The 27,639-nt window shown below is 41.0% G+C and overlaps 1 protein-coding gene across 3 annotated transcripts in view; it reads right to left on the minus strand.

Annotated features, from left to right (window-relative positions):
* LMCD1 (LIM and cysteine rich domains 1) overlaps positions 1-27,639 on the minus strand; it is an 81,027-nt gene that overhangs the window by 18,497 nt on the left and 34,891 nt on the right. For 2 of the 3 annotated variants that reach the window (XM_069084048.1, XM_069084047.1), the window contains 2 exons: positions 14,297-14,552; positions 432-767 (listed from right to left, as the gene is read on the minus strand). In XM_069084048.1, the coding sequence (XP_068940149.1) occupies positions 432-767; positions 14,297-14,497 (537 nt within the window). In that variant the 5' untranslated portion in view covers positions 14,498-14,552. Of the gene's footprint in view, positions 1-431; positions 768-9,238; positions 9,737-14,296; positions 14,553-27,639 lie in introns of those variants that run through there. The other variant, XM_069084049.1, reaches the window with a different exon arrangement.

Genomic DNA, 27,639 nt, shown 5'->3' on the forward strand with positions numbered 1-27,639 from the left:
TTGTAAAGAACCACCCATCTCTGACTTCTTTGCCCTGGCTATAGCCTATGCCTAGGATATTCTCCCTCTTCACCTCTACTCTTAGAAGCCCTGGCTTTCTTCAGGACTCAGTTCAACTACCATATTCCTCAAGAGGCCTTCTCTGATGTCCTCAAATGTTAATGCTACCCTCTCAAATTACTTTGTATTTCATTTGAATATATTTTATATTGACTTGTCTATGTACATCCCAGTGGAACATAAGCTCTTTGAGGACAAAGACTTTTATTCTGTCTTTGTATCACCAATGTTTAGTACTCTGCTGGGCACAAAGCAGATTTATAATTAGATGCTTGTTGAGTTAAGTTGAATCTAGCCCAGCCAGGCCCTTAAGTTGAGAAGAAGGAAATTCAGTAACTCCAAATGAAACCCACAATAGGCAAAATACTTACATATTCCACTTCCTTTGTTGAATCACCAACACTTCCATTTGTGGTGGGTGGTGTGCTTTCTGCCCCTTCAGATTTTTCCTGCTGCTTTCCCTCATCTTTGGGTAGGCCACCTTGTCCTGGGAGGGCTACCTCTCCCACTCCAAGGGCATCACTTTTGTATTTCTTGACAAAATCTTCCATCAATTTCACTTCATTTTCCAAAAGGCTGCGACATCGAGAAGGGTCCTGATCATAAATCGGCAGCTGCCTCATCAGTTGTCGCCGGCGGAGGAAGGCTCCTTCAGTCCCTGTGACTGGCTGCATTTCTTTTGGAATCAATTCCATGTAGTGGATAGCCTGCCAATGAAGAAATAGGACATGGCTGGAGCCCAGAAGAATCTTTAATTGAGTATTGCAAATAAGCACTAAAAGCCGACCTATCTTCTTGCAAAGAGTGTTATTATCCCTTGGACTATCTCACCCTGTTCAATAGGAACAGCAGGTGCTAATGAAAAATAATTTTTTTATCACTTATCCACTAGAAATGGTGGGTTGTTCTCAGACTGGTCAAGTATCAATTTACAAAGCTTCTCCTCTAAAGTGAGATGTAATGAAAACCTGCTTCCACTCCCATGACAATGGCCACATTACTGTCCACCAGCACTCCTCTCTGGCAAAAACCATTCCATGACCATTCCCATCATGCCTTGATTTATGTTGTTTTCTCCATTTTATTACTCCCTTAGACTTACCAAACCTTAGTCAACCTTGAAAAGTCAAACTAGACCATATTTCATTCGCTCATTCTTCCTCCTATTTCTTAAATATTTACTATATGCAAAGCATTTTGATAGACGAGATACAAATGTTATTCAGCCATGGTCATGATCTCTTAGAATTTAAAATCTAGAGGAGACAAGAAGAGGGAAGGCAAAAAGACGAGGACAGAACATATATAATATGTGTACATGTAATATACATATATATACAAATATGCACGTATGTATGCAATAATTACACAATAAAAGTCTCCTGCTTCCGTACCTCTAGCTTAACCCTTTTCCAACACATTTCCATATGCTGCTAAAGTCATCTTAATACAGGAGAATGATAGTGCTATTCCTCTATTTTAAAACTTAAAGTGGCTCCCTAATGCCTATTGAATAAAGCAGAAACATTCCCCAGCCCTAGTCAGATCGAGAATGTTAAGTTCATTTCTGGCATCATTAGTTTTAGGAAAGACAGTAGCTACTGGAGAACGTCCAGTAACAGCCAGGAAGCTTGAGCCATATGGGAATTCATTGAAGGTATGGGGTGCTTAGCCTAGAGGATGCTTAATAGGAGCATGATAACTGTCTTTACATATTTCAAAGAGCTGCCTTGTGAAAGATGCATTTAAATTTGTTCTATTCAGAGAGAAGAGTTATGTAGGAGCAGAGGATGGGAATTCAGAGACAAATTTAGGTTTGATATAAGGATAAAATTCCTAACAATCAGAACTATTCCAAAGTAGAATGGTATACCTTGGGAAGTCATGGATTCCTCTCATGGAAATCTTCAAGCAAAGTCTGGATGACCACATGCCAATTATGCTACAGAGGGAATTATTTTTCAGATATGCATTGTACTAAGCTACTATGAGGTCACTCTCAACTCTGAGAAAATTCAGTAATTACTGATCATGATGTTCAAGGCCCTCTGCATCCTAGCTCAAATCTACCTGCGCTCCCTTTTCTCATACTATGCCACCTCACATACCACAGACTACATCTCCATAATCTTACAGTCATCTAGAAGATGGAAAGCACAGGTTCTTATTCTGTTAGAGCTCTCTCTGACTTCAAATTTTCCTCATTTCTTCACTGCTGTGCCCATCCAGTAGAATGCAAACTTCTTTAGGGCAGGGACTGGTTTTCATTGTTCCATGTATTCTCAGTGCATAGCATACATGTGTCTTACACATAGTAGGAACTTAGTAAGTGCTTATTGGATTGGATTGAATGTTGCATGAGGTTCTGTAGATACTTTTTTTGGTGTATTATAGGGTAACAGATTTAGAGTTTGAAGGAACCTTGGTGATTATCTCATTCACGCTGAAATACTTTAAGGCTTCCTCTGTAAGAACAATGGCCAATCAAGAGACTGGACTAGTGGTTCACACCGGAAAAACTAAGTGGATGAAGAATTCATATTGTTGAATATATGACAGGCAGTCCAATGAGAAATCCATTGAATTAGTCCTTAAGTGCATATGGACTATATTGTAGGCAGCCTAGGCACAGTCAACGTAAGCCCTCATTTCCTATATTCTTGAGACTTCCAATGACAGGAAACCTACTCCTTCCCAACTCCCTTCAGAAGTTTTTCTTGCCATAAAGCTTAAAAATGCCTCTTTGCCTCATTCATCCATCCTTCTTAATTTTGACATCTGGGGCTAGAAGCAGAGCAAACCTAAATTTTCTTCCCCATGACTGACCTTCGAATAGTTTAAGATACCTACCATGCCTCTCTTTCCTCCTCTTCCCCCATCCTCATTGCCCTGCCCCAGTCTTCTCTAGATTAAAAGCTTCTGAATTCCTTCAATGTTTCTTTATCTGACATGGACTTAAGCTTCTTGTTTATCCACTCTGCCTTCCTCTAGATGCTCTCCCTTGTACCTGGAACTCAGCACAATACTTTAGATGTGGTCTGAGGAGGGCAATATGTGGTGGGGCCATTTATCTCCCTAGACAATTGCATAATTGAAATTGATATTAATTCTATTTTAGTGGTTTTGCTACATGGATTTTGTTTCTCTCAAAATTGAAAGCCAGCCCCTAATTTCATATACAGACAGTATGTCTAATTAAGAAAATGGCAGTCTAATTTTATATTACTTTTTCTAGAAAACTGTAATGAACATTAAAGGATTTAAAAACATTTCATAGTTTCCTGAGATCAAAAGCATTGATGTGTATGCCCTAAAGAGTAAAACTAACATGCTTCAAGGCAAATAAAATTCAGAAATTGATTTGGAGAATCGATATAACTGGTAACTGTCTGATTGTTGTACATATAATTGGCTAGTTTCTGACTCATTATATAAAAAGAATTATTACCCATGTTAAGGGCCAGAACAGGAGAGAAGGTAAAATCTTAAAGGGGGGTGAATTTTCTATACTCTTCTTTCTGCTGTAGACGTAGCAGAGCAATTAGTAGAGTGTTCAGCTTGCTTTTAGGAAGGCTTGGGTTCAAATCCTACCTCTGATACTCACTAATTGTGAGGCCATGGTAATAATTATAATAGTCACAATAACAGCAATAATAACATTTATATAGTTATGATCAAGTCATTTAACCTCTCTGTGGCTCAGGCGACTTCCTACAATTTCTCCATTAAGTCATAGATGAGCTGGGATCTGCATTGGTGAAGAAATTGTCACATGGGGAGCTCCCAAGGCCGAGGCACTCAGATGTGCCCATGGCTCACCCTGATCTCCTGGGACTCTTTAAGAGAAAGAGAAATGGACACTTTTACTCCATCCCAGAGCAAGGTCAACATTATGCAGTTTCCTGTGGTGAGAAGAGAATTATCAACCATGGTTAAGTCACTTAACCTCTATGTGGCTCCGGCAACTTCCTAGGATTTACCTATTGAGTCATAGATAGGCTGGCATCTGCACTGGTGGAGGAATTGCCACATGGGGAGTTCCTGAGGATGAGGGTCTCAGATTTGTCTATAGCTTACCACAACCTGTATTTGAGAGAAATTTGAAATATCCATTTCTATTTCACCGCAGAGCCAAGTGAACCCCATTGTTTGTTATGATTAGAAAGGGATTGTTTGTCAACCCAATGGAGTGATGAAAGGAGCATTGATTGTTGAATTAGAAAACCTGGGTTGGAATTCTGAATCTACTACTTACTGCCTGTGTGACATGAGGCATAATGTCTCTAAACCTTAGTTTCCTCCTTGGTTAAATTATTGGATTAGATGACTTCTCAGGCCTCTTTCTATCTCTAAAATCTATGATCTGATAAAGTCAAAAGACAGAGTCTTCTCTGCTCTGAAATGCTAGTAAAAGCTTGGGTCATATAACCTCTCTCCATAGGTTTCCTTTCAAGATGCTCAGACCTGGACACTGCCTGTGCGGCTGGGCATCATGCAAAAGCAGTTCAGATTAGCATGGATCCTTCCCTACAGGAGTTCACAATTTAAATACCAAGGATCCCAGACCTTTCTGAAGGTGCTTTTGTTGTAACTGTGATTCTTTGATCGATTTTGAAGTTAGCTAATTTGCAAAAGGGGGGAGCATAAGAGTTCCTGAGCATCTGAAAAAGTTCGAATTTTCTTTGTAATCTGTTCACTGCTAAGCATAAGGACTAGTTGTCAACTGTGCTCAGTCATTTGTCCAGGTCTTGTGTCCCTAACTAGTTAGCTAACCTCCACCCTGCAGGGTGGAGCTACTGGAATACATACTGGGCAACTAGGTGGTGGTAATGTATAGAACACTCAGCGGGGAATGAGAAAGACTCTTCTTCCTAAATTCAAATCTTAATTCAGACACTTACTATCTGTGTGACCCTGGGCAAGTCACTTAACTGTTTGCCTCAGTTCCTCATTTGTAAAATGAGCTGGAGAAGGAAATGGCAAACCACTCTAGTATCTTCACTGAGAAAACCCCAAAAGGGGTCACGAAGAGTCAGACATGACTGAAAAAAGCCAACAACAGAATACGTACTCTTTGGAGATCAGCTTAAGGAAAATGACCTTGACCATCTGACTGTTTCCTATAGTATCTATTTGACAGATAGCTATTTGTTTTCCATGTGATTCATGGTGCCCTGTGGAATTCTAGTTCTTTTTAAATTACTCTTTAGTCAGGGGAACCAATGAGTTAACTCATTCTGGCCAAAAGCCTGGAAGAGAAGGGAGTTTCCTTCCCAAGAGACCAGTTTTCCTATTGTAATTTCAAGCATGGCTGGCTAGTTGGCCTTTTGCCACTGTATTGTAAAGACCACAGTTTACAGCTGCCATAGATGTGCTTATATGTGATTAGCATTTGCAGGGCTGGCTAGGGATTAAGTAGAAAGCCATCCAATGACCAACTGTGTGTGGCTTGATGAGGAGATAGATTTACCTCCAAGTGTCAATTGCCTGGAGCTGTCCTGAAACTCCAGGAGAGCAGGTTGTGAAATTCAACTCCATTAGCCTGGGGCTTTATCAAAGGTTAGTTGAAAAGAATGAATCAATGTTAAAATCTTCCAAGTGAATTATCTTGTCTTTCAGAGATGGCTCTGCCTAGTCATTAGAACCAGGAATGGTTTGCAAAAAAAAAAAAAAAAAAGTAAGATCATAGTAAAAGGCAATTCAGGAATCTTATTTCTCAGAAATGAATGGAAAATGTGGAGACATAAGTGCCTTGTGTTATCTTTAGAGAGGGAGATGTGTTATCTTTAGAGATGATTTCAAGGATCATCCAGCCCAATCCCTTTATATCAGAGATGTCCAAAAAGGAGACACTGAAAGAAATGACTTGCCCAAGAAATCAGTGTGGCACACAGCTCTGGATACTGGACCCAGAGGACCTGTGTTCGAATCCTTGTTCTGAAACTTACTAGCATGACTTTAGCCTACCTCTCTGGCCTCTGGGGTTGGCTTAGCTGACTTCTGAGCTTTCTTCCAGTTAAAAGAACTTCTTTGACACCTCCAATACAGTAGTACCATGCTGCCGCCTCCTCTGAGCCGACAAATCTGAAAGTTCCAAAGGACTCTGAAGACATGGGGCTCATCTCCATCAGTCTTTGGTTCTCCATTCTCACTTAGCCCTCATATCCAATCAATGGCCAAGTCTAGGAGGCGCTTCTATTATGTATCTCACAGACATCTCTCCTGACCATTCACATAGCTATTACTCTTATTTGGTAGCTGGATGGCCAAGTGGAGAGAGCACTGGACCTGGAGTCAGGAAGACCTGAATTCAAATCTTGCCTCAGAAACTTACTAACTAGGTGACTCTGGGAAAGTCTCTTAACCTCAGCTTTTTCATCTGTAAAATGGGGGCAATTATAGTCCATCATGGGGTTGTTGGGAGAATAAGATAATTTAGGAGAGGTACTTTGCAAACCTTAAATTACTATATATTTGATAGATATTATCATTACCTCTCCCTTTGATTACTGTAGTTGCTTCCTACCTGGCTTCCCTACCTCCAATTTCTCCTCTACAATTCATTCTTCACAAAGTTGCCAAATTAATATTCCTAAAATTAAGAATATTAAGTGTTTGGTCTGAGTATGCCATTACCTTGCTCCACATGGCTCAATGGCTCCCTATTTCCTCTAGGATAGATAGAATACAAACATCTAGGTTTAGTATTTAAAGCCCTTCCCAATGTCTCTAATCTGTCATTTGAGGTTAATTCCTGTGACTTCCCAGTATATACCCTACACTCAAGCCCAGCTGGCTTATGCTCTCTTTCCTTCTTTCCTCTCCTGTCTCTTTGTGCCTTTGCTAGGCTGCCCTCTCCCTCATGCCTGGAACATTCTCCCTCCTCCCCTCTGCCTTAGAACCCTTAGCTAAACTCAAACCTAAACTCAAATGCTACCTTTCCCAAGTCTCTCAGTTATTAATACTGTCTCTCCCCACCAGTTCCTTTGCATTTAGTTCACATGGATTTTGTCTTTGCCTTTCTGGGTAGGTGACCTGCTTCCTGTGACTCCATCCCAGCAGAATGGATACTTATTGAGGGCAGACACAGTCTCATTCTTGTCTTTGTATCTATACCCAGTGCTTAGCACTGTGACTGGCACAGAGAAGGTATTTAATAAATGCTTATTGAATTAAATTGCATTTCTCCTGCCAAAAAGCTGCTGGGACTTTGCTGTTTTCTAGATGAAGTAAATTAACAGAATGGAGGTGGCTGGGGGAGCTCTTGGATTTGATGACTGCCATTTGTCCCTGAACATTGTTGGCTGCTCTCAATGCAGGCAATCCAACTTTGGAGAGCAGCCAGCTCTTGAAATAGCAGTAACGGGACTACAGAGTGAGAGAGCTGGAAGGCATCTTAGGGATCAGCTGGTCTGCCCCTCTCATTTTACAGATGGGAAAACTGAGGCCTAGGGAGGGGGAGTCACTTTGACTTGTCCAAAGTGATACAGGTAGCAAGAGGGAGAAACAGCACTGAAACCCCAGTCTTTTGGCCTCTAAGTACAGAATAGCACCCTTCACAATCTTCTATTTTCTTAATTTTCAGTGTCCAAGATCAAGAGCTTGCCTTAATACAAAGAAAAAATTTATCTTTGAGGATTTCAAGTGACTTTGGGAAAGTCTTTGTTCTTCTGGTGTCAAGGGATATGACCCATTCTTTGGGGCTGGCTAGAAAAGAGGCATTATTGAAACAATGCTGACCCTCCAACCAGGAAGACCAAGGTTCAAATCCTAACACTGAACACTTATTGACTCTGGACCTTGGATGCTATGCTTTATTTCTCTGAGCTCCATTTTCCTTATCTGTAAAATGGGGCATTAATTCAAAAGCACCTTTTAAGTCTTCAGGCATTATATAGATATGAGCCCTTATTTTAAGGAATAGACTATCCCTAGTTCACATCATGGAACTGAAGTTCACTTAGTTTTCAAGTCCCAGTTAAAGTATTACCTTCTCTATGAAGCCTGCTCAGACTTCCCCTGCCTCCAGTGATTTCTTCCTTTTCTCAAACTTTTGGGCAGTTTTTGACATTAGAAGCCAGAATGAGGAAAGCTAAGTATTCAGAAGAAAGGGAGACCTGTCTATCAAGTTACAAAAATAAAACTTGCCAACACATCTTGGATTCAATTTAGACTTGGAGAGGTGTTTTTGTTTTGTCTTGGTATTGGTTAAGTTTGGGTTTCATGGTCCAATGTTAATTATATTCTGATAACTGAGAAGTATTGTGGGGCAAAGAAAAGAGTGGTGGATCTGGAGTCAGCAGTCTGAGGGTTCAAATCCCAGCTCTGACACTTAATATTTGTATGACCTCAGGAGAGTCACGCAATGGCCATGGGCCTCAGTTTCCTGCTCGATTAAATGAGGGCGTTTGTGATCTCTGAGGGCCCTTCCATGTCGAAATCTATGATTTTAGGGCCCAAATTGGTTTGGGACTGCAACCCTTTGTATTCTCCCTAACTGGCTCCTGATTTCCACAACTAGAGACATTATGTAGTGGCTTCCTGGTAACCTATAGGGGTGTGATGGTAAATGTTTAACCTCCATCTTACTGGGTAGAAAAATGATCTGAATTATTAATTTTTATCATCTCGTAAGTCTCCACAATCAATAATACAATCCATCAAGCCCAATTTGTAGCACTTGCCAATATCTGAGCCATAAATATTCACATTGAAAGTGTGTTCTTGGAGCAGCTAGGTGGCACAGGGAGTAAAGCACCAGCCAGTCCCAGAGTCAGGAGGACTTGAGTTCGGTTCGGGCCCCAGACACTTAACACCCACACACCCACACACCCACATCCATACACCCACACATACACACACACACACACACACACACACACCCCCACCTCCCCCCCTTCCCACCCCCTACACAAACTAGCCGTGTAACCTTGGGCAAGTTACTTAAACCCAATTGCCCTCCAAAAGGCAAATAAAAAAAAAGTGTGTCCTTGGAACTGACTCAGATCCTGACTCTGAATCATGGCCCAGCAACTCTTTTCTACCAAACATTTTGAGTGAGGACCACACTGGCATTTGGACAAAATGATGAGGAGCTGCATGACCTAGGTTCTCGTGGACTCTGTGAGCCTATGCTTCTGATTCCTTATTTGTAAAATAAAACCTTTCCATAACTTACCTTATAGGAGGATGTCATAAAGTATTGTGTGAATGGTGTTTAAATGGGAGAAAAAGCAATTGAAGGAAAGAGGAGAGGAGAGGAAAGTGAAGAGGAGAGGAGGAGAAGGAAAGGAAAGGGAAGAGAGGTTAGGAGAGACAAATAAAGAAGGGGAAGGAAGAAAAGGACAGGAGAAGAAAGGGAAAGGGAGAGGAAGAGAAGGAAGGGAAGGGGAGAAGAGAAGAGGGAAGGAAAAGAAAAGAGAGAAGGGGAAGAGAGAAGAGGAGAGGAAAGGGAATGGAAGAGGAGAAGGAAGGAGAGGGGAGTAGAGTGAAAGGAAGGAGAGGAGAGGGAAGGGGAGGATAGAAAAAAGAAAAGAGGAAGAAAGAGGAGGGAGAGAAAATGAAAAGTAGGGAAGAGGAGGAAAATGGAGGGAAGAGGAGGGGAGGGGAGGAAGAGAAAAAGGAAGGAAATATAGAAAAGCAGTGGAAGAGAGGATCATGCTCCCTGGGACAAACTAGGGGCTGGTTTGATGAAATAGCAGAGTAAGAGGAGCATGTCTTGTTTGTGACCCTTTAGAATGCTGCACCTGGAGGTTCTGACATGTGTTACTATATCTGTCCTGTGCTATTCAGAGTCTAAACATAAGGCAAGGCAAGGAATGTGTTATCAGATCTGGGGTTGTTTTGTTTTTTTCATTTTGACTTTTAATTCATCCTAATTTTATGGCATCCTGACCTTGGTTTGGCTCAGGATTTTCCCATAACATCATAAAAGCAGAGCTGAGTTCAGCAATGAGTTTGGTCTAGACTCTATTTATAGAGGCAGCTTGGGGTTAGTGGACAGAGGACTGGCCCTGGAGCTAGGAGGCTCTGAGTTCAATCCTTACCTTTGGTACCTACTGACTATGTGACACTTGACAAATGATTTAGCCTATCAGTGACCTTGGTAGCTCTGACAATAAATTATAGACCCAGAACTGGAAGGGAACTTAGGGGCCATCCACATGAGCCTCATTTTACAGATGAGGAAATTGAGACCTAGAGAGGGTAAGTCTTGCCGGATGCTACCCATATAGTGAGTGATAGAGTTGGTATTCAGACTGGCACATGGTTCTGCTATCTGTGGGTTGATTTGGATAAAGGGTTAAGTTTCAGAAAGTCATAATCAAGGTCAGTGGGAGAGGGTCGACATTGTGGGAGTGCTGCAAGCAGAAGGATGGGAGTATGTATGGGAGCAGACTGGAAGAAATGCCATGGGTGATGGGAGGGGAGTAGTTTAGCTGCTAGAAGATTTTATCTAGCAGGCTGGGTCAATTTCTGGCCAAGTCAGATCTGTGTCCTATTTATAATTCATATTTATATAATGCTTTAAGGTCTGCAAAGCATTTTCTTTACAAAGAAAATGCAACATAGAGAGTGCAATATTATTACTCCCATTTTACAAATAAGGACTCTAAGGTTCTGAGAAATAGTTTTATTTTCCATTTTGTTTGTTTGTCCCCACTCACAATGCTAATAGATGTCTGAGGCAGGATTTGAATGTCTTTTTTCTTAACTCCAAGTTTTATTTTTTTCCGCCACATCTCTACTATGATATTGCCTGCTACTGTCAATGCTGAAGGACTATTCAAGGATAATGATTTCAGATTTTTGTCCTTCCAGAACTCCACTCGAGATTTGTTTCTCTTTTTTTGCAGTCACGTTCCACATTCAGTTATATTGTTATTTGTACTGATGTTATTTCCCTATTAGAGCATCAGTTCCTTGAAGAAACAGGTCTTGTGTATCATTCTATCCCCCAAAGCACCCCACTCAGAGTGGGCACTTGGTAAGTTCCAGTGAAATTGTTGATGGCTAATTAGATGGTTTTTCGGGTGAGGGTGATGTTAGCACTTGGAAATGAGAACATTATGTGCTCAAGACTAGTTGGGGCATGGCTCATGATATTTGGCTGGGTAGGTTAGAATTTGGTGTGAATGAAGCTCAGGCCATGAGATCACATTTTCTGTGAACTAGTCAACCATAGCCACATACCAATTTTAGTGAGAGAGTGTGATTGGATTCATGTAAACCTATTCTCATAAAGGGAAAACAAATGATATTTTGTCCTATGGATGGTGGGTCAGGAGCAATACTTTGGAAACTTAGAAAGCTACACCTGAATCCTTAGAGAGAATATAGTTCAACTCCCTCTTTATGGAGAGGAAACTGAGTCCCAGAGAGGACAATTGATTTCTCCAAGGTTACATAGTTGGTAAGGGCCTGATTACAGGTTACCATCCAGGTCTTCTTATTCATAACCTAGTATTCCATCCATAACATTTAACTTTAAAGGCAAAATCCATTGAGGACTCTTTCATGTGTTAAGTTAAAGAATCCATCAATTTCACTTCAGCCTTAAGAGTGCATATCAAAGCTGAACTGTTAATATTTATGCCATTAACAAAGAGAGTGCTGGGTAACTTTAGGACAATTCAACCAGAACTCTTAAGTAATGAATGAATTCAAATGTTCCCTAAAGATTACTTTAAAGAAGAACCAAAAATACAGTCCCAGATGCAGGGGCAGCATTTGATGATTTTCTGAGGGAAAATAGGCTATCTGTGGGTCTGCAGACTTAACTGCTGAGTCATGACGCTCAACATGCTCAGACCATCAGTCATCAATAATGGTTTCAGCAGACACAAAGAAATGAATGAACCACAGTTTACTCTAAAGTAGAAAAGAAACCTGGAAGTACAAATTTAGACTATCATGCTCGTTAGGAGGGCTGTAGTGGAAAGAACATTAGACTGGGAGTCCAGACACCTGGGTTCTAACCCCAGCTCTGCCAACAGCCAGCTGTATGAGCCTGAGCAACTTAATCAAACTCTGTGAGCCTTAGCTTCCTCATATGTAAAATGAGAGAGTTGGACTTGGTAATTTCCAAAATCCTTTCCATCTTTAGTTTTCTATGACAATATTACTTTGAGGATAATCTATTTTGAACTCTGCTATTGGTCTCCCAAGGCATGCTGGTATTTATGACCCAAGAGCCAGAAATCAAACCAAACTCTTTCAAAAAAGCAGCTTGTTGAGAGGTAAGGTATAGATAAGGGAAATGAAATAAAAGGTAGAAACATCTTCTTAGGGCGTGTTATAAATATAAATATATTTAAATATATAAATATAAAAGGGAGGGCATGTTAAGTACATTAGGAATCCTAGACATAACTGTGTAGGATGTTTCCAAAATGAAATATTCCTTTCAAAAATTATTGACTAAATTACACCTGTAAAGCTATCCTTGACTTCTCCTACCCACAGGTATACCTTTCTCAACTTTCTTGATCTTTGTTGGTTTTGAAGAAATGCCTAAAAATCACAGTTGGTCTGTTGGAGGAATATCTTGAATTTTATTTTTGTAGCATTTCTGAAGTCTTTGCCAAAAATTCCCTTGCCTTTCCATTCTTTTTGGATTCCCTCACCAGGATCAAGCCATCTCAGGATGAGGACAAAATTAGTTTTATTTTTTTCTTGTTCTGAACTCAACCTTCTTGGGTAGGGGGAAGGGATAGGAAGCTTTCTCTGTTCACAGATATGTATTTTCTCTTCCATGCAAGACAAGCCTGGTTAGAAGGAAGCAATGGTTCCCTGAATCACATGATCTCAGATTCAGAAGTGACCCCAGCTGCCATCTAGGTCAGCCTGAACCTGAACAAGAATCCTTTCTACAATACAGCTAGCAAGTACTTGTTGAACTTTTTCATGGTGGTATATAGCCAGGGCAAACATGCCTGAGCATTCATATAACAATCAAACTGCCCTTGGTGTAGCATTTGAGTTATGAACTCCAAAGGTATAGATGAGCTGGATTTTAGAATTAGGGATTTGTAAATAAGGAATCTTTAATATTATTTGGTCCCACTCCCTCATTTTACACAGGAGGCAGCAGAGAATCTAAGAGGAGATGGAGGGCTTTATGAGAAGTCTATAGAGCATCCAGAGGAGAACAATCAGGATAGTGAAAAGGCTTTGAGTCTATGACATTCAGGGATCATTAAAAGAACTGGGCATGTTTAACATGGAGATGAATGGATTTGGGGTGAGTGGAGTGAACTGCTTTCAAGTATCTGAAAATCTGTCATATGGAAGAAGAATTATAATTAATTCTGTTTGGTCCAATAAAAAGGCAGAACCAGGAGCAACCGGTGGAATTTGTGAAGAGGAAAATTCAGGCTTGATATTGGGTTGGGGAAGAAACAAAAACCCAAAACTTCTAACAATCCCAGCCTTCCCAAAGTAGATTGGGCTTCCTCAAGAGATGGGAGGTGGGGTGGAATTGCTCCCTTTGGAAATCTCCAAGCAGAGGCTGCATTATTACTTGGTGAGTGTGTTATAGTGTGACTTCCCTTTGTTTATGGCTTGTACTACATGACTGCTGAGGTCTCTTCCCACTTCCAAACCCTTAGATATTCTTTCTAATAGTGAGAGGAAGAATTAGAACCTAGGTATAACCTGCTAGCCTGCTTCCTAATATAGTACTCCCACTTTCCAGGACTTTCTGCCATGTGTCACCCTGTTTCTCACATTTGCACTCATTTCTCTGTCTAAATGTTGCATTTCCCCAGAAGAGTGTAAGCTCTTTGTGAGCAGGGACTGATGGATTCTTTTTTTTTTTTTGTATCTACAGTACCTAGCATAGTGCCTTATATAGAAACAAACATTTAATAAATATTCGTTGAATTAAATTGAATTTTTGACACATTAAGTTAATGAATAGACAAAGGATCCAAGGTCTAAGACTGGAAAGGACCTCAGGAACTACTCTGTACAAGCCTGTCATTTTGCAAATGAGTGAACTAACATCTAGGGCATTGGCCATGGCCATACAAGTGATTTCTCTGCTGTCCTGTGCTGTCCCATGTCTCTAGCTGTTGAGTAACAAGGAACAGGAAATACCACTTGGTTATGATATCTGAACAGAAGAAAGGCAGGATTCGAATTATACTCTTTGCACTATGTCTCCAAGCAACAGCCTATCAAATTCAGGGCCCCAGCGGGGAGTGTTTTCTCAAGGCTGGAGAGATGTGCTTACCAGTTTCTGAGTCAGTCCTGGAGGAGCCCATTCATATGTGATGGTATCAAAGGTGGGATCCTTCCCTGTTGCAATGGGATTGGTCATAATCATGCGATTCCTCTTGTAGATGCGGATGCCATCTCCGCCTTTGACTCGGGCTGTGAGGGTGGAGTATTTGGAATCTGTCAGCAAGCGGCCAATTTTCCGATCATCTTCCATTTCGGAGCTCAGGCTGTGATCTTCATAGCTGCATTTACATGACTTGCATATTTTCCTGTGGGGGGGAGGATGGTGGGACAAGTGAGATCATCCTTTGGCTATGAGCATGACTGGGGCTGCATTTGCTCTTTTGAAAGCTCAAAGTTTAACTTAAGTCCCTTGGAAAGGTTAGCGGCAGGATCAGATTGTGACCCTAGACAAGGAGCCGCCTTTGTGATTAAAAACCTTATTTGGGAAAAGCCAGCATGATATTTCTGCAAGGAATGTGCTGGTGATGTAGAATATGAGACAAATTTTTGTTGCTTTCCCAGGGGGAAAGGGAAACTGTCCTCCCACCTTCCTTCTCCTGAAAAAAAAAAAAAGGAGCTGATTTTTGTGCCCTGCAGTGACAGGGGAAGGTTCATTCATTAAAAAGATGCTTCCAGGAGTTTCCCCCAAGATTTATGGGCTCCATAACTACAGACACTTGTACATTTGGCTATGCTAGTGCACTTTTGACAGAATGCAGCTGTGAAGTTTCTTGGGGAAGAGTGGACAGCACCCAGAGGAAAGTAAAATTGTTAGAAGACTGGAAGCTAAGCCGGAGATATTGAGATGGATGAAGTCTGGTTTAATGTGAGGGAGGGGGGGTCTTGAGGGGTGTGTGTGTGTGTGTGTGTGTGTGTGTGTAAGAGAGTAGGTGTGTATGCGAGAGTATGTGTATGTGTGTATGCACATGTGAGTGTGTATGTGTGTGTGCAAGAGAGTGTGTGTGCATGTGTATGTATGTAAGAGTATGTGTATGTGTGTATGTATGCATGAGTGTGCATGTGTGTGTGTATTCCTGTGTGCAAAGAAGAGTCATTTTGTAACATTCAAATTCTGACACTTTCTCGAGCAATATTCTTATTAGAATCTGGCTACTTTAAGGCATGCAGCTAAAACTTAGATATTTAGACACTTTGATTGCAGGAAAATCATTGATTTCCATTTTGAAAGGTCTGCTGGAGATAGACTGAGCTTCCAGCTCCTTAGCTTTTACACATTAAGTGTTTTTCCACTTAAGGGGAGCTCACCCACTGATCAGCAACTAAGCTTTTGAGTTTCGTTTCTAACTTGGGCTGAGGCAGCCCCTCAACCCCAATCCCAGGAGCTCACCATATTAATGCTCATGAGGTCATCAGCTTCAGGGTCCCTCAGTAACCTGGATTACAAGTGTGTGCCATCATGCCTTGTAAGCGGTTTTTATTTCAAAGTAAATTTCATATTTATATCTCTTTTTTCATATTAACAAAGAAGCCTAGGGTGACTCTCTCATCCAACTTTCTGTGTAGAAACAATGGGGAGGAGGAAAGGGGAAGGGAGAGAGACATAGGGGGGATGGCAAAAACACAGAAGGGATGCCAGGGACACGGAGGTGATGGCAGGAATGCAAGGGGGATGGGAGGGACACAGATGGGATGGAAGGGATGCAGGGGGATGGCAAGGATACAGGGGGGATGGGAGGGACACAGAGGGGATGGCAGGGATACAGGGAGATGGCAGGAATTCAAGGGGATGGCAAGGATACAGAAAGGATGGCAGGGACACAGAGGTGATGGCAATGATACAGGGGTAGGGGAGGGACATGGAGGTGATGGCAGGGACACAGAGGTGATGGCAGGGACACAGAGGTGATGGCAGGGATACAGGAGGGATGGGAGGGACACAGAGGGGATGGCAGGGATACAGTGGGATGGCAGGAATGCAAGGGGAAGGCAAGGATATGGGGGGAAGACAGGAACACAGAGGGGATGGCAGAGATACAGAGGGGATGGCAGTCCCAGAGGGGAGATGGCAGAGACATTGAGCAAAAGGAAGTATCTGCTATTTTAAACTCTAGGTGCTCTATTATTGTATATAATAGTCCTTCTTTTAGGAGGGTTTCTGAAGAAAAGCTTCTTATTCTTTTGGGAAATTCTGCTTTGTAGCAGCTTCTTAAAAGATCCCTTGTTCCCATCCTCCATCTTTGGTGCCTCTTTTATGAGCAGGTTCATCTTTGCCTAGTTTATATCTAGTCATAGAATTTTTAGGCATTGGAAAGTGCCTTGCACAGCTTCTAGTAGTCCGTCCATCTCATTTTACAGAGGAGGAAGATGAGGCACAGAGAAGACTCATGGATGGTCTAAGGTAGCCCAGTTGGGACAGAGCTAGAATGAGGAGCCTGGTCTCCTGACTCCCCATCTACCACTCTTCTCACTACTCACTATCTCGTCTCCTCTGAGTCTTCCCCAGATCAGTAAATGACATTTTGGCTTATGCAAGTTTCATGTTGTAAGGATATAGATACTGCTGCCTAAGGCTGTGTTGGGCTAAGATCTCATGAATTTTAATTTATCGAAGTCTATTAGGAAATGAAGAGAATGTGAATTCAATTTAGCAATTATATTTCATGCTATATTGTCTCATAATTCTAGGAAAGGCTTTGGATATACTGAAGGGACTTGGAGGAATCTTGGCATAGTACAAAGAAAATAAAATAGAGAAAATTGGATCCTAGGCTTGACTTAGTCCTGGTTCTCAGTTCCCTCATCTGTAAAGTGATGGACCTTGGACTAGACAATATTTTTTTGTGCTTCCTAACACTTTAATTCCATCACCTTGATATTAGGAATGCTCTTGTCCATCCTCAATCCCCAATAAATTGTTTTCCTAACCTTTATTTTCTGTTTTAGTAGGTGTTGTAGTTCAGTGACCCGTTACTGAGAAGATATTTTGAAAATGAAAAATCCATTTAATCTCTCATACCCAGCGAGATTGTAAGCTTCTCCATTAGATTGTAAGCATCTTGAGGGCAGGGACTATCTTTTGTCTCCTTTTGTATCCCTAGTGCTTAGCACAGTTTCTGACACTTGATAGGTAATTAACAAATGTTTATTGAATTGGATCGAATAGGTTAGTCTGATCTGACAGGTATTGACAGATCTCTTTCTCTTCCTCCCATTCATAACTAATGTAGCCATCTTCTTTACATTCAACTACCATCATTTAAGTCCTCATTACTCTTGCAAGAAGTAGTGCAGGAGGGGCGGCTAGGTGGCGCAGTGAGTTAGAGCGTTGGCCCCGGAGTCAGGAGGACGCGAGTTCGGTTCCAGCTTCAGACATGTAACACCCACACAAAAATACTAGCCGTGTAACCTTGGGCAAGTCACTTAACCCCAATTGACCCCCAAAAAGCAAAAAAAAAAAAAAGTAGTGCAGGAATTTTCAGAGAGTACCCTGAGTTTCAGCTAGGTGGTTAGTGAATTGCATGCAACTTAATTGCAATAGCATACACAAATACCTTTCCACAAATCATATGGAATTCACATTTGCAATCATACTCAGGATTCTTTATGGCAAAGAACAATATTATGACGTGAGCAGAAATAAGTTTGAGGATAATTAGTTTGAGGAAGTTTGGCACAGTAGAAAGGAAATAGAATGGAGAAAATTGGCTCTAGTTTTGGCTTAGCTTCTTTGGTCCTTGGTTTCCTCATCTGTAAAATTAGAAGCATTAGACTATTGCAGAGGCCTCATAACTGGTCACTATGCCTCCAATCTCTCCTCCATCCAACATAGCCTCTGTACAACTCTGAAATGGATATTTCCTACAACACAGATTTGCCCACATCACTTCCCAGATCAAGAAGCCTTAGTGTTCCCTTATTGTCTCCAGGATAAAATCTAAAGTCCTTTGTTTGACATTCAAAGTTTTTCACCATCTGGCTGAAGAAATATTCCCAGAATTATTTCATATTACTCTTCAATAACTCTCCATTCTGATTAAACTAGTCTGTTTACTGTTCAATGTACATGACATCAATCTCTTACTTCTGTGTCCTTTCCCAGATTGTTTACCATGCCTGGAATGTACTCCTACATCCCTGGATCTTGGCTTTCTTCAAGACTCACTTCAAGCATTGCCTTGGACGTGAGGTCTTTCCTGAATATTGGTTATTAGTAGCATCTCCTGAAAATGTTTATTTGCTGTGTGTGTATTTTAAATGGACTTTTCATGTATATGTTCTTGCCCCAAGATGATTATAAATTCCTTGAGAGCAGGTAATATTTTATTTCTATCTCTGTATTCCCATTGCTTAGCATAGGGCCTTATGCATAATCAATTAAAAATACCTTGTGTAGGGAGCATGGGGTAATGGGAAGGAGAGTTGCATAGGAAGTCAAAACAGTTGGGTGTTTTAAGTCTGCAGGTACTAGCCCTGTGAGCTTTGCCAAATCACTTTAGCGCTCTTGGCCTCAATTTCCCCCTTTATAAAATGAAAGATCTGGAGTAGAAGGTAATCTAATTTCCCTCCCTCTCCAGAATTCTTGCATTTGCTGTAGGTAACCAGAGGCTGAGGGAATAGAGTACCTTTTAAACAGTATCATAAATATACAGCAGCAGCTGAGGCAAGAAACTCTGTTCTTAATCATTGTATATAAGTTGAAAGTGATTTCTTCCAGAAAAGAAACATAAAAAAACCGAATCATGCTCCAGACAGTTTGCTCAAAATTTAGATAAAGATGCAATTATTGCTAAGAACTTTTTTACACAGAATTACCCCTGGGGTTGGAGGTTGTTAGAAGTCTACCATAAGTAGGGATTAAAAGAAATGAATGTTTTTTGGAATCACAAAAAAAAGACACTTACTAGCTGTGTGACCCTGGGCAAGTCATTTGACCCCCAAATCTCCAAAAAATCAGCTAAAAACAAATATTGCTTTAAAACCCTCATACTATGTATGTGTGTGTCCCTGTTCTCTAACTCCCTTCTCTCCTCCTCAACCATCTGGGATTTTTCTCCTTCCACTGACATGTAAACAAGTTCTAGGTATGTAGAATGCTAAGGCTAGATTGATTTTAAATGAAAGTTAAAATGAAATAAAACTGGAAATTCTCCACATGCTCAGAAAACCCAGCCCCATTTGACATACATACTATGAATGGTATTTGCACTGAAAAAATCCCTCAGCACTTTACTCTGGAATCACATTTCCTTGTGAATGAAGAATTAACCTTTATAGCAAATTAGCTAGAATGAAAGTTCCATTCAGAGACAGGGAAATTTGAGGTTGCTCTGGGCCAGTAGCATTTCTTTGTCATTCTGTGTTGTGCAGATTCAGCTCCCAAACAGCCATCTTCTTGTCTGTCTTCATTGCCTCTCTTGACCTTTCTTAGGAAGCAATATATTACAGCAAATAGCAGTCAAGAAGACATGGGTTCGGATCCTGCCTCTTACTGTGTAGAAAAATCATGTCATCTTTCTGGACTTCAGTTTCTTCATCTCTCAAACTTGTGTGGGGTGGAGTTGGGCTCCATGCCTCCCAGGTCCCTTCCAGCTCTCAATCCATAGCCCTGGGACTTCCATTATCTCCAACTCACTTTGAAAAGCTACAGTTGATACTCGTCTTTCACTGTAATGGGATGTGAACTTTCTGAACACTTGCTTGGTATATAATCTAGCTTGGCGATGTCCACTTTTATAACTCAAGACAAGAGTAGAAGGTATCATTGGAGCCATAGTAAACCACATTTATGGACTTCTAAAAAAATTCATCTCTTCAAACTACTATTAAGCATATACTCTCTGCCAGGCCCTGAGGTAGGAACTAGGGAAGGTACAAAGGTAAACAAATCCCCAGACTTGCCGTCTTGTTTCTGATAAGTAAGGGTGGCATATGCACCTATCACATTGGGCCATATTCCATTTTGGCTGAAGCATAAAGTATGTGAGAGGCTGTAGCAGAAATAAGGCTGAAAAAATCAATGAATCAATCAATCAGTTAATATTCATTAAGTGCTTACTATGCACTAAGCATTGTGCTAGGTCCTGAGGACACAAAAAGAGGCAAAGTAGAAGTGGGTGGGGGGAGGGGCTGAGAAACAGACATTTTTAAAGTGGTTTCTGGATGCCTGGAACAGTCCTAAGCACCGTATAAATGTCTTATTTGATCCTCACAACAACCCTGGGAAGTAACTTCTATTATCATCCCCATTTCACACATGAAGAAACTGAGGCCAACAGAGGCTAAGTGACCTTTCCAGCATCCCAGAGCTAGTAAATGTCTGAGACTGGATTTGAACTCAAGTCTTCCTGATTCCAGGTCCTGCTCTATCTGTGATGCCATCTAACTACTTTAGAGCTGGAGGAAGCCTTAAATATTACCTGGTCTACTTCCTTCATTTTATATATTTTATATTATTGGGAGGGAGACATAATATATACAATATAACATATTGTATATATTACCAGATCTGGAGTCAGAAGACCTGTGTTTGGATATTACATATTAGTTGTGTGACAGCGGATAATAAATCAATCAACAAACATTCTTAAATGCCTATGATGTGCCAGGGACCATTCTAGGTCATGGGTATACAAAGCCAAAACAGAAAAAAATCCCTCTTCTCAAAGAGCTTACATTGTATCATCCTATCACGGGATATAATATCACCTAAGTAAGTGTAGATGGGAAACAAAGTAAATACAAGAGCATTTGAGAAGGGAGAGACATGGGGGGATTGGGAAAGAATTCATACAGCTGAGCTTGGAAAGAAACACGAGAGTCTATGAGGCCAAGGTGGGAAGAGAGAGCAGTCCAGGCATTGGAATAGCCAATTCGAAGGCCTAGAAATAGAAACAGCAAAAAGCCCAGTCTGGCTAGACCTTAGAGTGTGGAAAGGGAGTCATACAGAATGAGACTGAAAAGAGAGGTTGCAGCCAGATTGGGAGAGGCTTCAAATGTCAAACAGAGGAGTTTATTTATTTATTTTTATACTAGAGACAACAGGGAGCCATTGGAATTTCTTGAGTCCAGGAGTGACATGGTCAAATCTGTTAAGTTGGTATCATCACTAGCAGCCCTGTGGGAGATGGATTGGAGAGGGGGAAAAGCCTCGAGTTAAGGGAACCAATTTAGAAGGTTAGTGACTTAACATCTCTCAAACTTAATCTACTTATTTTTTTTCTTTTTGGAGGGCAATTGGGGTTAAGTGACTTGCCCAAGGTCACACGGCTAGATTTTGTTTTAAGTGTTTGAAGCCGAATTTGAACTCAGGTCCTCCTGACTCCAGGGCTGGTACTATATTCACTGTGCCACCTAGCTGCCCAATTTACTTATTTATAAAACGAGGGAAGACACGGTTGAATAAGATGATCCCTAAAATATTTTCTAGTTTTGAATTCTATGACCTTAGAAAAGAAAGATAGATAAGCTGTTTTCTAATCTTGGCAGCCACCTACGCTCAAGACTTTGAGATAGGACCCACATACAGTGAGCAAAAGGGAAACCAGAGGGGACACCAATGATCAACTTCACAATGTCTTGGCTGCCCCTTATAGGGGGAAAAGATCCTTCTATCATACAGCTGTGTGACCCTGGGCAAGTCATTTAACCTCTCTTTGATTCAATTTCCTTATCAGGAAAATGGGGATAATATTAGTACCTGCCTCCCAGAGTTGTGAAGTTCAAATGAACTAATATTTATAAAGTTCTCTGCAAACCTTAAAGGGCTATATAAATGTTAGCTTTTATAATAACAAATTAATTAATGACATTAACCACAGCCAACACACACAATTCAATATTAACACAATAACTTATCAATTATAAAATTAATTATTGATTAGGAGTCTATAATTAATTATAGGATTATCAATTATATTAATATTTATGTAATTAGTTAGTTATAATTATATAATTAATCATTAACAAAGATCATTATTAATAGGAAAGACTTGATGGAGCTGCTGGTACTCAAGCTGAGCCTTGATGGAATGAGTTTCTAAGAGGTCAAGGTGAGAAGAGAGAGAGGAGTAGAAATAGCATTGAATTGGGAGTCCAGCTTTTGCCATTAGCCACCTGTATGGTGGTCAATTAGGCAATAACTTTGTCTCTGTGGGCCTCAGTTTCTTCCTGTGTAAAATGAGGGGGTTGGACTAGATGATCTCCAAGGTCGCTTTCAGCTTCAACATTCTATGGTTCTAGTTCCTTATTTCTTTTATCATTGCTTGTTCTTTTTTTTGGAGGCAGGAAGGTAGGGCAATTGGGGTTAAGTGACTGGCCCAAGGTCACACAGCTAGTAAGTGTTAAGTGTCTGAGGCTGGATTTGAACTCAGGTCTATCTGACTCCAGGGCCAGTGCTCTATTCACTGGGCAATCTAGCTGCCCCATCACTGGTTGTTCTTTAAGCTTTTTGGCTCAACTTACTTATTTAGACCTAATTTCTGTTTACATGGTTTGGGTATGGAAAGGATTACCTCAATTTCTTCTGATGTAAAATAGGGGTAGTAACACTTGAAATACTTCCATCCTAGGGCAGTTGTGAGGCTCAAATGAAATAACATAGGTAAAAGGGTTTGCAAACTTGAAAATTCCATATGAAATCAGATGTTTTCATTATCATTAGTTAGAGTAGTATTTGCTAACCTATCAGGGTTATCAGGGTTAACTTATCAGCTCTTATTAGGGTTAGTATTAAAGTTTTTTTAAATTTTATTTTATAAGTAAGATTTGTGTAGGAAATACCAATGGATGAATTCCCTCTACCATGCAGATCTAGCACCTTCTCTTGCAATTTCTATTCTTAGAGAGTTTCTGGGACATTAAGAGGTCAAAGGACTTGAGGATGGTGGAGTAAAAATACGACCTCCGAGCAGCTTCAGCTTCCACCTTCCCCAATCAATGTAAAAAGGGGACTCTGAACAAACTTTGGAGCTGCAGAACCCACAAAATGACACAGAGAAGCTAATCGCCCAGCAGGCCAGCAGGAATCAGCCAACACAGTGTTCTGGGAGCCAAGCCTAGCTCCACAACAAGGTTTTAGCCCCAGGGTGGGTCTGACCAGTCACTGGCCAGTGGGACACCAGATCAGCAGCAGCTGAGGCCATTTCCAGATTTATCAACACATAGATGCAAAGGACAAAGTAAGATGTCAGTGCAGTCTGGATTTAGGGACCCAGTAAGTGGGAGTGTGTGGCTTTTGCCCCAGGTGCGAGAAGCCAGCCAGCACCATGTGGCGGCTTCAGCTCCTGGCCTGCAGAGTGTAGGGGGACCAAGCAACCAGTCTGACAGGTAATCACTCTTGCTTTAACCTGCTTGGATCTGGATTGCAGTCTAGGATGGAGGTCCTGGGGCTTGTGTCCAGCTTGCCAGAGTGTGTGGAGGCCTCAGAGAGGGTAACCATCTAATACTTCCGGCAGCTGAGAAAACCCCAGCATTTGGGATGAAAGCTCCCCTGTCCGGTGGCAGAGTCCTACTGTGGCACAAAGCCCAGGGGTCAAGTGACTGAGGGGCAACATGACCAAGCAAAGGAAACAAAGCAGACAGAAGATTCCAACCTTACACTCCTATTTTGGGGACAAATAGGAGCAAAGCATGGAACAGGAGGAAGACAGTGAAGTCAAAACTCCTGCACCAAAAGCTTCAAAGGAAAATACGAGCTGGTTACAAGCCATAGAGGACCTTAAGAAGCAGATAAGAGAAGTGGAGGAAAAATTGGGAAGAGAAATGAGAACGATGCAAGAAAATTACGAAATGAGAGTCAACAGCCTGACTGAGGAAAATCACACCTTAAAAAATAGACTAACTCAATTGGCAAAAGAGACTCAAAAAGGCAATGAGGAGAAGAATGCCTTAAAAAGCTGAATTTTCCAGGTGGAAAAAGAATCTCAAAAGCTCACTGAGGAGAATCTTTGCTTCAGAATTAGATTGGAGTAAATGGAAGCTAATGACTTTATGAGAAATCAAGATGCTGTTAAACAGATCCAAACAAATGAAAGAATAGAAGGCAATGTGAAATAACCTAGTGGGAAAAACCACTGACCTGGAAAATAGATCCAGGAGAGATAATTTAAAAATTATTGGACTACCTGAAAGCCATGATCAAAATATGAACCTGGAACCTAGAAATCATCCTCCAGGAGGTTCTCCAAGAAAACTGCCCTGATGTCTTAGAACTAGAGGGCAAAATAGAGAAAATAGAGAAATTGAAAGAATCCACTGATCACCTCCTGAAAAAGATCCCAAAAAGAAAACTCCTAGGAATATTATAGCCAGGTTCTGGAATTCCCAGATTCGGGAGAGAATATTACAAGCAGCCAGGAGGAAATAATTTAAATATTGTGGAAACACAATCAGGATAACCCAGGATCTGGCAGCTTCTACACTGAGGGATTGAAGAGCTTAGACTATGATATTCCAGAGGTCAAAGGAGCTGGGATTAAAACCAAGAATCACCTACCCAGCAAAACTGAGTATCATGTTTCAGGGGAAAATATGGTCATTTAGTGGAATAGAGGACTTAGTTAAGAAAGGTTGTTTGGAGTACTAAATGAGATAATGTATGTAAAAAGCACTTAACACATTGCCCAACACATAGTAGGTAATTCAAATACTTATTCAGTTCCCTTTCTGTCTCTCTAATATAAGATCTTTCTGTAAAAGAAACATAGCAGTGTATTAATTTGGAAGTTATATGAAGAATGGGTTAAAGAAGGAAGACACTAGAAATGGACACAATTTAGGGAGCTACTGTACAATACAAGGGCCATTTAAATGGAGAGAAGAGGATGTATGGCAGAGATGTTAAGGAAGTAGAATCTTACAAGACTTGGCAATTGATTGATTATTGAGGGGAAGGGAGAAGGAAGTGTAAAGGATGCCTGAGCTTGTGAACCTTAGTGACTGGATGGAGGGTGATACTCTTAACAGAAATAGGAAAGTCTGGAAGGGTGGCATTTTTCAAGGTTCGATAGAATGGGAATTGTCTTGGGATCAAGTTGACTTTGGATTTCTAAATTTGAGATATAATATGGGTGAAATTCCAGGTGGTTTCCTCATGAGTAGAATGGACATCATGTCATTTGTCTTGGCTACTTCACAAATCTGTTTTGAGAGTAAACTGAGGTAAGATTATACAGATCTGAAAGGGTTTGAAAGGCACTGTGCAATTATAATTAATTCCATAATTCTAAAACCTTATGATTTCTTCAGTGTGAATACAGAGGTAGGTTCCAACCCCTCCATGATATGATTCTTGTAGGGGGTTTCATTAAGTAATTGTGACTACCAACCTCTCAAAAAAATCAGACAAAGACATTGACTTTCCACTTCTTATCTTTTCCTAATTTAGCTGAGCTGGTTCTCAGTCAACATATGTTCTTTCCTGGCTCATAATAAGCATTTAATAAATGTTGTTGAACTGAGTCAGACCCCAAGTCTATGCTGAAAAGCTCTCTAACTGGGTAAATCCCTCCACCAGAGATTTTGCTCTCTGGCCTTCAAGAATCTAGGGTCACTTCTAGGCCATGAGGCACCAGGGAAGGACTTTAATAGAGGCATGTGCATATCATGTATCACAATTATTTTTGTATGCTCTGGAGAGCCCCTTTTCCAATGTGCTTACTCAACACATATTCCCTGATTAACAACATAACCCATATTTTGCATCTGTGTCAGTAAAGAAGGATTGGTCTTAGGATAAACCAGTCCAGGGGAGGGGAGGTGGTAAAAAAAATCACATTATGCCCCCCTCTCCTTGCCATTTCTATCTTGATTCAAATATACATTCTGAGCAACCTTGAAGAGAAAAACAAGTCACTGAAAGGGCAGGCTGAGGGAGTTGGGATGGAAAGGGGAAGGGCAAATCCTTGCGGATCTCCTCTTTTGCCTTGGTGATTAGAGGTAGAGGTTGCTATGGACTGGGTGCATTTAGAGAGCCTTGGGTCTTTTTTTAGCCTTGGTGTTTTTGCCCAGGCTTACCCCATGCACATGCCTGGAATGTTGTCCTTCTTCATCTCCACCTCTTTCTTCCACATAGATGCTACTTCCTATAGGTTTTCTCTCTCCCTCAAGTCACTAGTATTCTTTCCTCACCAAAATCCCTTTGGATTTATTCTATATGTGTTTTGTATATAGTAACTTTCATAGTTGTTGGGACCCTTCCTCCAAATAACTTCCCCAACACACACACACACACATTTCCTTTACTATAACACAATATCTGAGAGAGTATAGGCCATTTTTTTCATGTTTTTGAGAACAGTAAGAGGAACTCAATAAATTCTTTTTTTTTTTTTGCCTTTTGGAGGGTAATTGGGGTTAAGTGACTTGCCCAAGGTCATATGGCTAGTTTTTTTTCAATGTTGTGTCGGAGGCTGGATTTGAACTCAGGTCCTCCTGATTCCAGGACTGGTGCTCTATTCACTGCACCACCTAGCCGCCCATCAATAAATTATTGTTGAATTAAATTGAGTCTACACCGATCTGGCAGATTCACTTTTCCTTTTCCATGCTGTTCCCTCTGAGATTACATCCTTTTGATGCTATATATATCATATGTCCATTGCTATTTGCATTTTGTCTCCCCATTTGAAATGGATGAACTCCTTGAGGCCAAGGACCTATGCTTTTGTAACCCAACCTTACACAGTGTCTGGCGTACAATAGGCACTTAATAAATGCTTGTTGACTAACTGAATGGCTACCTCCATGAATCAAAGGATTCTTGAAGCAGAACCATAACCAAAATGGGGCAATAGAGCTTTTGTCCAAGAGTACTGACATTTATAGGGCCCTGTTCCAGAACGTGCTTCCTCCTCCCCTTCCCTCATGGGCAACATAAAAACTTCACAGTTTCCAAGGGCATGTTTCTTTTTCCTGGCTGACTCATTCCAGGTGAGCACCTCTGTCCTGCTCTTCACCACTTCTGCCTGAAAGTAAAAGCAGGGGAAGAGGCTGCGGGGGGGGGTGTAAGAGCTTAAACATGGTAGGTAGCCATTTAATGAAGACAAGGGCAGGTCTTTCCTGACTCTCCAAGTTGTTATTGCCCTCCCTCAGTAAAATGCCTTACTATTTGCTCTTTATAAATTTTGCATATGGTTATCAGTCTACATATTTTCTCCTCCCCTACCCTCTTTCCACACTTCTATTAGGATGTAAGCTTCTAGAGGGACTTCCTTCCTCCTCTTTTTTTTTGGAAGGGGGAAGGTAAGGCAACTGGAGTTAAGTGACTTGCCCAAGGTCACACAGCTAGTAAGTGTCTGAGGCCAGATTTGAACTCAGGTTCTCCTGAGTCCAGGGCTGGTGCTCTATTCACTGTGCCACCTAGCTGCCTTTCCTTCCTTCTTTCCTTCCTTCCTT

This window comes from Petaurus breviceps, unplaced genomic scaffold (genome assembly GCF_028583685.1).
Source record: "Petaurus breviceps papuanus isolate PSGF00001 unplaced genomic scaffold, PetGlider_PUasm1.0 174, whole genome shotgun sequence".
Taxonomy (NCBI): Eukaryota; Metazoa; Chordata; class Mammalia; order Diprotodontia; family Petauridae; genus Petaurus; species Petaurus breviceps.